At 46.2% G+C, this 10,211-nt stretch overlaps 6 protein-coding genes across 6 annotated transcripts in view; 2 read left to right on the top strand and 4 right to left on the bottom strand.

The window, feature by feature from the left end:
• Positions 1-56: 56 nt before the first annotated feature.
• Positions 57-1,481, top strand: KUCA_T00000319001 (uncharacterized protein; the record flags this gene model as incomplete). The annotated part of the gene is made up of 1 exon (XM_022604848.1): positions 57-1,481. One exon carries the CDS (start codon positions 57-59, stop codon positions 1,479-1,481), a length of 1,425 nt encoding a protein of 474 aa, XP_022456375.1.
• Positions 1,482-2,192: 711 nt separating this feature from the next.
• On the bottom strand, positions 2,193-3,386 carry KUCA_T00000320001 (uncharacterized protein; the record flags this gene model as incomplete). Its single annotated transcript, XM_022604849.1, has 1 exon — positions 2,193-3,386. One exon carries the CDS (start codon positions 3,384-3,386, stop codon positions 2,193-2,195), a length of 1,194 nt encoding a protein of 397 aa, XP_022456376.1.
• A 577-nt stretch (positions 3,387-3,963) lies between these two features.
• Positions 3,964-4,335, bottom strand: KUCA_T00000321001 (uncharacterized protein; the record flags this gene model as incomplete). Its single annotated transcript, XM_022604850.1, has 2 exons — positions 3,964-4,203; positions 4,312-4,335. The coding sequence occupies 2 exons, from the start codon at positions 4,333-4,335 to the stop codon at positions 3,964-3,966; spliced, it is 264 nt and encodes an 87-aa protein (XP_022456377.1).
• A 294-nt stretch (positions 4,336-4,629) lies between these two features.
• On the bottom strand, positions 4,630-5,850 carry KUCA_T00000322001 (uncharacterized protein; the record flags this gene model as incomplete). The annotated part of the gene is made up of 1 exon (XM_022604851.1): positions 4,630-5,850. The coding sequence occupies one exon, from the start codon at positions 5,848-5,850 to the stop codon at positions 4,630-4,632; it is 1,221 nt and encodes a 406-aa protein (XP_022456378.1).
• A 598-nt stretch (positions 5,851-6,448) lies between these two features.
• Positions 6,449-8,635, top strand: KUCA_T00000323001 (uncharacterized protein; the record flags this gene model as incomplete). The annotated part of the gene is made up of 1 exon (XM_022604853.1): positions 6,449-8,635. One exon carries the CDS (start codon positions 6,449-6,451, stop codon positions 8,633-8,635), a length of 2,187 nt encoding a protein of 728 aa, XP_022456379.1.
• Positions 8,636-8,904: 269 nt separating this feature from the next.
• The window catches only part of KUCA_T00000324001 (uncharacterized protein), a gene marked incomplete at both ends in the record, with an annotated part of 1,638 nt that continues 331 nt past the window's right edge, over positions 8,905-10,211 (bottom strand). Inside the window, one exon of the mRNA XM_022604854.1 lies at positions 8,905-10,185. Within this exon, the coding sequence (XP_022456380.1) occupies positions 8,905-10,185 (1,281 nt within the window). The remainder of the gene's footprint in view (positions 10,186-10,211) is intronic.

A 10,211-nucleotide genomic window follows, 5' to 3' on the forward strand; every position in this document is an offset into this window, starting at 1 on the left:
CGAGATCGGTGCAAAGAAGCCTGCAAGCGGGGCTCCGTGTAGCTCGGACAAATACCATGTTGGGAGTGAATACTGGCCGCCATCAGAGTCTATTGGGGTTGAGGCTCGCCTCTACTGAGTCAGGTCCCAAGACTGAATCTACTAAGAAACCAGTCGAAGCGATTCAAAAGGCCTCCGAGACGGCCCCGAAAGTCCCAGAAACCGCCGTTGTGAAACAACCGCTCTGGGACCGTGTCAAGCACGAGGCCCAGCACTACTGGGACGGAACCAAGTTGCTTGGATATGAGGTCAAAGTCTCCAGCAAATTGCTTCTGAAGATGGCCGCTGGCTACGAATTGACCCGTAGAGAGACCACGCAACTTACCCGCACCATCACAGATATCATGAGGTTAATCCCTTTTTCGATGTTTGTTCTGATACCATTTGCGGAGTTGCTGTTGCCTGTTGCTCTGAAATTGTTTCCAAACATGCTGCCGTCCACATATGAGTCCAAATCCGACAAAAAGAAGAAGACCAAGACGTTGATCAAGACGAGACAGGTGACATCCGAGTTTATCCAGCGCACCGTGCAAGAGAGTGGGTTGAACTTGCCCAAAAATGCCACGGAATCTGAGAAAACGAATTTTGTGGAGTTTTTCCGTCTCGTGCGAAACGGCGAGAAGCCCACTCACGAGCAGTTGATTCGTATCGCAAGATACTTCAAGAATGATCAGGTTTTGGACAACTTGTCCAGACCACAGCTAGTTGCCATGGCGAAGTATATGAATCTGACGCCGTTTGGAACTGACGAGATGTTGCGTTACCAGATCAGATACAAGCTTCTTCAGGTGATGAAAGACGACCGGGCCATTGACTACGAGGGTGTTGAGAGTCTATCTATTCAGGAGCTCCAGAGTGCATGCGCTTCGCGTGGTATCAAGACCTTTGGTGCTTCCCCAGCGAGACTGCGTGATGATCTGAACATCTGGCTGGATTTGCGCCTTCGCCAAAAGATTCCATCCACTCTGCTCATTTTGTCTTCGACATTCACTTATGGTGAGCATGCCGATGATATGGAGAGCTACTATGACGCGTTGTTCGCAGTGCTTTCGTCTATCCCAGATGAAGTTTACAACATGGCCAAACTGGAGCTTGCAAACGAAGATTCCAAGCTCAAGCTCAACATTCTCAAGGAACAAGATATGCTGATCAAGGAAGAAGAGCAGCAGAACCGCAAGATTACTGAAAGTGGAAGATATCTCGTGAAGGACGACATCAAGCTGAGCGACTACGAAGAACAGGAGCAGGAGCAGGAGCAGCAGCAAGACAAAAGCCAAGACAAAAGCCAAGAGGAACAGCCAAACCAAGAACAAGTGAAAGAAAATGAAGCCGAATCAGTTGCAGCTGAAATCGAAGCGCCCCAGAAGGAGATCCGTGACGGGTTGGAGAAGTCGGATTCCAAGAGTGTTGAGCAGGAGCAGAAAGAGAGGGCAAAGGCATGAATATAACTCAAAGATATAAATTATCCATACACATTTACATAAAAAGTTCGTTTCATTAGGAATGCGTTGTAGGTACATGGACCTCGGCGAGAATAGTGAATTGGCAAAAGTATGGAATACTCTGGTCATGAACAGCTTTAAATGGGCTTGAAAAAATACTTTGACATTATTGGAACGAATTCTACTGTTTTCGCACTACCATAGTTCGACCTTTAGTGCAGTTCTGGAAATTCCTACTGACAGTCTACATGCCATCCATGAAAGATGGGACCTGAAACAGAAATTACCAAGCATTCCCTGAGCTTTAGGGCAAATTATTTATTTCAAAACCGTTCGTTGACCAAAGGCAATTTTTTTTTAACTATTTGCATGCTCTCAATAGCGATTAGTGCAAAGGACCGCGCTGGAACTACATAATCGACCACCACAGGTTTAATGTTGCGTCGGCACAACTACATAGAGTATTAGGGACTTGACACCTAACAAACTTAGCCAAATAACATAATTGTATAGCAAAATTTATACTTAGCGTTTTTTAAGATCCAAAGTTGTTCTATTACCGGGTTTATATGCTAACCAGTAGGGCGTCTCAGATGAAAGCTAGGCTAGGAGGGGCCAAAACGGACCGTATAATAGTAATAAAAAAACACAAACTCGCTACGCTAAAACTAAACAGGGGGTGATGATGAAACTTTTGTTTGAGACTGGCATCTAGGTGAACAGCTCGTTGAGGTCGGAAGGCATCTCGGTGATCTGAGTGGAGTAGAACATCTCAATCTCTCTCATCATCGCCACATCCTTGTCAGTAACCAGATTTATGGAAACACCCTTTCTACCGAAACGACCACCTCTACCAATTCTGTGGATGTAGTTCTCCTTGTTGAGGGGCAAGTCGTAGTTGATGACCAGGGAAACCTGTTGGATATCAATACCTCTGGCCAACAGGTCAGTGGCAATGAGAATTCTAGAGGAACCGGTTCTGAACTCGGACATGATGGTGTCTCTCTCCTGTTGAGTCAGGTCGGAGTGGATAGCAGAAACGGTGAACTTGTTCTCCTGGAGCTTCTGGGTCAGGTACTCAACCTTTCTTCTGGTGTTGCAAAAGATGACAGCCTGGGTCACGGAGATCGAGTCGTACAGATCACACAGACAGTCAAACTTCCACTTCTCCTCGTCAACGTTGATGAAGAACTGCTTGATACCTTCAAGGGTAAGCTCATCCTTCTTGACCAAGATTCTGACTGGGTTGGTCATGAATTGCGCAGTAACCTCCAGCACATCCTGGGGCATGGTGGCCGAAAGCAGCACAACCTGGGTGGTCTCTGGAAGGTAACGGAAAACGTTGTAGATTTGTTGCTTGAAACCGGCAGAAAGCATCTCATCGGCCTCATCCATGATGAACATCTTGAGGTTCTTGGTGCTGAAAGCACCACGCTCGATCATGTCGTACACTCTACCTGGGGTACCAACAACGACCTGGACACCAGACTTGAAAGCCTCGATGTCGTCAATGGTGGAAGTACCACCGATGGAGGCGTGGACAGACACGTTAAGGTGGAGACCAATGGTCAAGACAACCTTCTGGATCTGGAGAGCCAACTCTCTAGTTGGGGCCAAGATCAGCGCCTGGGTGGCCTTAAGCGAAGGGTCAATTCTTTGTAATGCAGAAATAGTGAAGGTAGCGGTTTTACCGGTACCAGACTGGGCCTGGGCCAAAACGTCGCGTCCCTCAGTGATAGGGACGATGGCTCTCTGCTGAATGGCAGAAGGGGCCTCGTAACCAGAACCGTAGACACCTCTCAAAATTTCGGGCTTGAGGTTCATCTCGTCAAAGGTTGAGACAACATTGTCGTAGTTAGTCTCGATGAGGGAAGAGTCAACTTCGGTGATTCCGTCGGAAGCCATGATTGCGTCGCTTGAAAAAGGGGTAGAAGAGTGCTTCTGGAGTGTTGTTTCAAATCTGAAAGCGGGGCCCGTTGAAAGATGACTTTAACAAGGGTCTGTATTTAGATATAGGTTCAATGGATTAACCTATAAAAAAATGGGGTTAGGGATGTTCGAAGAAAGGAGAGGAAGGGTTGGAAATCAGCGTTCTGTTCAAATTTTTTTTGCCTCTTGATATTTCAGAGGGTTACCCGGCGAAAGGGGTGGATCTGAAAAGAATGCTGGGGAGCACGGGTATTTGCGGGTCAAGCTTGGAAGCAAAGAAAAATAATTCAATGAATTGAATCTTGCAGTATTTATATAAGTGATTGCAAAATTTTATGTGTTTTGCAGAAGGGATGGTGGAGGTAGGCAGAATATGAGTTCGTCAGCCAGGAGGCCTTAATGTGAGTGGCCCTTCGCATGTAGCCCTACAGTACAAACCATACTAGCCATGCCATTGCTAGCATTATCACAGTAATGACTACTATTCTCTCAAAACTAATGTTTTATTACCTTAATTATAGATCTCACCCATGTCCACTTGTTCGTTAGTGGCTTAACGGGAGTAGGTCCAGACGTTCTTCAACAAACCGTCCTGTTGGGCGAGTCTGTTGAGAGAGTCGTCGGCCTCACCTCTCTGTCTAATGTATCCGCACAAAGCGTAGGTGGTCACATCGTTAGGAATCAAAACACCTTCCTCATCAACATTGGCAATGTTGATCTGGACAGAGGAGTGGTCCTTAGCCTTGATGATTCTGTTGGTGGCAGAGCACTTTCTTGGGATGTAGAGTTCAACCTGTTGGTGTTAGTATAATGTTCCTAGGATCACACTGTGAAAACTGAGTCTTATCCCTCGCAAACGCGACTAATAAATTCCCAGTATCTCTATATTTCTGTCACATACGAGTTCACCTTTGTCGTTTTCCATTTTGATAGATGTATTTGTGGTATGTTTAAACCTTTGAGAAGAGGATTAGGAAAAAAGCCCAATCTATGGACACAGTGAGAGAGAATTTCAGTCGTGTGTTACTTAGTTTTCCATCATCTTTTTTCTTTTCCCTTTTGTACTTGCCGGTGAAACTTTCGAAAGCCTACGTGTGTCCATCGATCTGAGCCTGATTACCGTATTGGGGATGAGCATTGTGACTGTCTTTTTTGACTTATTTGGGTAGCGCACGTATATATTTTGAGGTTTACACGTAAATTGTATTGTTGATCTTGGTTACTGCACACCGCAGCCGCACAGGTCCATAACTATATAACTGGCAACGACAATAGCAGAAACTCCTGCATAGGCCGAAACCCTCACCAAAATCTCCAAGCTGAAGCGCGATTTCATTGCACCACAAGCTTGCGTCTTGTCTGCTTCGGAGTGGTCTAGTTTGGGGAACGCACGGAAGATTGGGCGGTACAAAACAGTTAAGACAGGCTTTGAGACTAGCTCTTTCCAGACAACCACGCATAGAACGCCCAAACCAAGACGCAAAATGGAACGGAAGATTCCAAGCTCAGCAAAGGAGTAAGGTATAGTCGCATCGCCGGTAATCAAGGCTTTTGACCAATGGGCCAGTTCCAAACCCACGAGAACGCCCACGAACGCGACACTATCATCAAAACAGGGACAAGCATCCAACGGCACTGGGTGCCAGGCTATAGACAAATAATAGGCAAATAAGATGAACAGCGGAAATGCCAGAGACCCGCTGTAGGCAGCTGCATCCCAAACCTGTCCCAGCACCAGCCTCAATATAACCACAAAAACTCCAATTATAGTCCCCACAGAAATATCCACAAATCCATGCATTCCGCAGTACACACGACCACTTACTAGCGATGTGTAATACAAAACCAGAACGAGAACGAGAGCGTAATTCACCAAAGAACCAGTCCACTCCGCCCAAAGATGCTTTGAAATCACCAGAACGAGCCCAGCAGCATTTGCACTATGTGAAGAAGGACATCCGTACTCCTGAGTGGTATATTTCGACATTGTGATCCGATGGAGGGGCGGAGATTCGGGTCTAGGCAAGCACAGGTAATCCTTGACTAACCCAGAGAAGTAGATTCCGAGCCCCAGAACAAACACCAGATCACGAGCAAGCGCCAAGTATCCAAACCACAGTGGAAACGGTAGTATCAGCACATAGAACGTGTGAGAGCCCAGATTGGCTGTCCAGGGGAAGTATATGTCGCCAAAAGGAGAGCGCATCTCGGCCTGGATTCGTGCAAGGACAGCTGTTTCGGCCCGCACCAATGGCAGCAATAGCTGTCTCAGTCGATATCTCTGGGGCGACAATCTGGCCTTGTAATACGAATCTGGCGAATGGCCCGCGTCGAATTCCGATGTGTTGACGAGATCAATGCTGTGGCTGCGCAGTCGCGTTCTCTGATGTGCGAGGTCTGTGCCGGAGACAGACTCCTCCATATTGCGATAAGTCGCCATGAAAGCAATTAGCAATTTTGCAGTTTCTGTAGCTTGAAATCAGTAGGTAATGGCTGAATTAACGCTATCTTGTTGATCCCCCCAAACAATCAGTTTTGGAGGCCCCTGCAAAGATTGGTGAAATTTGGTGAGCGCACGTCCAATGCGGCTGAAATTTGATTTATAACCGTTAAGGGGAATTCAAAAGGGAACAGAAAGTTATTAAAATATTTGGAAAAAAACTGAAAAAGCCCAATGCTATGTCTATTCTGGTATTAGATTCCAAATAAAAGAACAAACTACAAACCTAAAAACAAAAAAAACTGCATTGCTCTCTTTCTCCCCTCCGAGGGATCGCCGCAGAGTATAATAAGTGCGTGTACCACCAAGCCACGGGGCCGTCTAGATTATTTCTGCTAGTTTCAAACCTTACAACACCAACTACTGTTGCCCCACCAGCTTCACTGCCCTAAAGTGAATCTAATTTCCGCATCGTATTGCGCTGAGACCGCACTCTTCCAACCTGATTTCCTTCAACTTATTTTCCTTGCTGAGGCCACAAGCCTTCACCTCACTGGCCGCCAAAGAACCTCCATAAGTTGCCCTACGCGCTGCAAACATGAGTGAAGCTGAATCCATAAGCTCGCTCTCGGTTACATCGACCCACGAGTCCATCCACTCGGAGCTGAGTGATGCCTCGGAGCTGAATGATCACCGCCATCAAAGTATGTCTTTGCCCGTCAAAACCGATTCGAGAAAGGTTCTGGAGGAGCTGGAAGGAGGCCCTATTCCTGTTCCGCAAGCCATCCCCGAGGAAGATGCCGTAGCTGCACCTACCAGATTGGGATCCACTGATTTGCGCTCCAAGATGGTGGTTGCAGATAGCGAATCCGAGACGGATGAGGAGTATGGGATTCGATTTGCTGCCAACAGGATCGGCGGTTTTGACAAACGCCGTCTGACTGCCGCCTCACTGCTCACGAGACCTAGATCACGTTCGTCGGGTCATACTCCAAAGACTGGAATTCTACTTCACAAGGATGATCATCTCACAAGACAGATTTCGCGCACCTCTGCACGGTCCACAGCTAGTGTCGAACGAAAGAAACGTGCCAATGAGAAGGCAATCGACTCGGACGCAGATTCACATGGTTCGCGTGACTCCCAGGAGACTGAAGAGGATGTTTGTTTCCCGATGCTTCCAGAGCCCACTCGTGCAAGAGTGAAGGGTATTGATTTTGGCGAAATTGAAGACTTCATCAAGGAGCAGAACGAGGAAACTGAAACGATTCTTCGTCGCGAAGGTCAGCTAAAGGAGAAGTACATCGACCAGCCTGAAAACTTTTCTGGATCAACAACTACAAGCTCCAAGAAGTTCAGCAGTGCAGCTTTGAAATACACTCCGAAGTTCAAAAAGAAGGTTGAGGATGACTCGTCTCTTCACACCAATCGTTCTAGCGACCCTTACTATGCCGAGATGAAATTTGGGTCTAAAAGCTCTACAGAAGAGGAAGATTGCGAAAAAGAAGGTGTCACGTTTGAGAAGTCTACTACGGACCAATTTTCAGCACCACCCGACCGTTTCAGCTTCTTCTCTTCTGAAAACGAGGAAACTATTCATGCTGCTGACTTTCCTTCGCTTGTCAAGCCTGGTCAGCCAATCCAAGAGCTTTTCTACGGCGACGATGCTACTTGGTGGCTTGACTGTACTTGCCCTACAGATAACGAGATGAAGATGCTTGCCAAAGCGTTTGGTATCCATCCTTTGACGGCTGAAGATATCAGAATGCAAGAGACACGTGAGAAGGTGGAACTATTCAAATCATACTACTTTGTATGTTTCCATACGTTCGAGACCGATAACGAGTCAGAGGACTTCCTTGAGCCAATCAACACCTACATTGTCGTTTTCCGCTACGGAATTTTGACGTTCCATTTCTCACCAATAGCTCATCCAGCAAACGTGAGAAGACGTGTGCGCCAGCTTCGTGATTATGTCACCGTTTCCGCTGACTGGCTTTGTTATGCGCTAATCGATGACATTACCGATGGATTCGCCCCTGTGATCCACGCCATCGAGTACGAAGCAGATGCCATTGAAGATTCTGTGTTTGTGACCCGCGATGTCGATTTTGGTAACATGCTTCAAAGGATTGGAGATTCGCGCAGAAAGGTCATGACGCTGATGCGACTCCTTTCGGGAAAGGCTGATGTGATCAAGATGTTTGCTAAGCGGTGCCAGGATGAGGCCGGTGTGGGTAATCTGCCGAACGCCAGCGTTTCGCATGGGAACCTCGCGCAGTTGAATGGAGCCCAGCCAAGAGGCGATATAGCACTCTATCTTGGCGATATCCAGGATCATATTATCACCATGTTCCAGTCCCTGTTGTCCTACGAAAAGATTTTTTCTCGGTCTCACGCGAATTATTTGGCACAACTGCAGGTCGAATCCTTTAATTCCAATAACAAAGTCACGGAGATGCTATCTAAAGTGACACTTATCGGTACCATTCTGGTACCCTTAAACCTGGTAACAGGTCTTTTTGGAATGAACGTTCACGTTCCTGGCCAGGATATCGAGACATATGCGTGGTTCTTTGGAATTGTGGGATTCATCATCTTTGTGGTACTTTTTATGGCTACTTTTGCAAGTCTTTGGTTGCGCCGTACAGTGGATAACAAAGGTTTTGGAATACCTTCCCAGGGCAGGTCCATGAAGTCTTTTGGTCTGAGGCCTTTCAGCAAGCCAAAACAGGCAAAGAGTGTGTTGAGTTTGCCCTCAAAGTACACGAGATATAATTATTGATTTAGATGTGCGATTTGTTTAACCACAGATATCGTGACATCGCTTGTTAAATAGTATAATTTTGAGTATTGGGGCTTCCTTTTTTAATGTTACTGATATTAATCACTAATTCAAAAAAATTTAATTTTCCTATCTGAATCCTTGTATGATATTTCAAAGATAAAGTCCGCTTGCTGCATAAATCATTAGATGCTGCTTGCATAATACTGCATGACCTTCTCATTCTTTGAATCATCTCAAATATGCTATTTTATCTATTCGTGGTCCTCTTAATGCCTCCTTCTCTTCCTCTCAGGCTCCTGTGGAATTGGAATACCCTCTTCACCAATTTTTGGACCCTCCTCATCATTAAAAACTTCTTTTCTCCACTCTCTGAGTCTCTTCTTCTTTGCATACTTACGCTTATCCTTGGCTCTCTGCTCGCGGGGTTTGAAAGGTGCAAACTTCTTCAGCTTGATGAAGTCGTTTAATTGTTTGTCATCAGCCATCAGAATATCCCGCACATTGAGACCAAATGAGTCTGGTGAAACTTCTCTGTATCTGAACTTGATCTCATTTTTGGATCTGCCTCTTTCCTCCTCAACCTCGTCACGAATGGTTTCAACGTTGGACTCGACGATCTTCTCGGCTAAAGTTTTCAACGAAGACTTAGATTTTTTTGACTCGTGCTTCTCCTGTTTTTTCTGTTTCTTCTTGGAAACTTTGGATGATTCGGCAGGTTCTTCTTCGACTGCTTCACCTTCCGCCTCAGAATCAGACCAGGTGGGTTTTGCATCGTCGCCTTCATAATACTGCTGGTTGAAGATCTCGCTCATCTTCGCATCCCAATCAGCATCGTTGAAGTCATCTGCCAATAGTGAGTCTCCAAAAACTTTTTCAACTACCTTGGAGTCGACATCCTCGCCAATGGCCTCCTTGATCTTGGCTAGACGGTCAGTGACAGTGTTCACCTTCTTCAACTTCTTGCGACTAATTTCTTGTTCAACAGCTTGCTTTTCTTTGACAACCTCTTCCTTCTTGCGGTCTCTTTGCTTCTTACGCGAATTAGTCTCTGAGCGTCTCATCGTGGCCTGGTTTCTGGCATAGGAGATGATCTCTGCACTGTTGGCATCCTCGTATCTAAAGTTGTACGCGTTCTCAAACTTCTCAGCTGCCTCCTCAAATTCATCGTCATCTTCCTCAAGCTGAACTGGTTCGTCTTTCTCAGAAATCCATGCTTTTGAGTTGACGTAAGCTTCTAGAAAGCCGGCTCCATCAACCTCAGGATTGGGCAGCTTCACCATGTCGTCAGTAGAAACGGGCTTGCTTTTCTGCTGCAAGAAGTTGTCCTCACCATCTGATTCATCGTCGCTAAAGGCGCCTTTGATTTCACTCAAAAGCTGTGACTTGTCCTCGCGCTGCTGTTGGACGTATGTTCTTTTATCCTCTTCGGCTTCCTCTTCCTCGTTTTGAAACACCTTTCCAGACAGAATGTTTTCACGCTGAACATCCTTGAGATAAACAGGCTTCTGAGCAGCTTTCACTTGCAAATTTGCGACTGCTTTCTCGGGCTCTTCAAAAAAACGACGTTCGAATC

The sequence above is a fragment of the Kuraishia capsulata genome, genomic scaffold (genome assembly GCF_000576695.1).
Source record: "Kuraishia capsulata CBS 1993 genomic scaffold, Kuraishia_capsulata_scaffold_1, whole genome shotgun sequence".
Taxonomy (NCBI): Eukaryota; Fungi; Ascomycota; class Pichiomycetes; order Pichiales; family Pichiaceae; genus Kuraishia; species Kuraishia capsulata.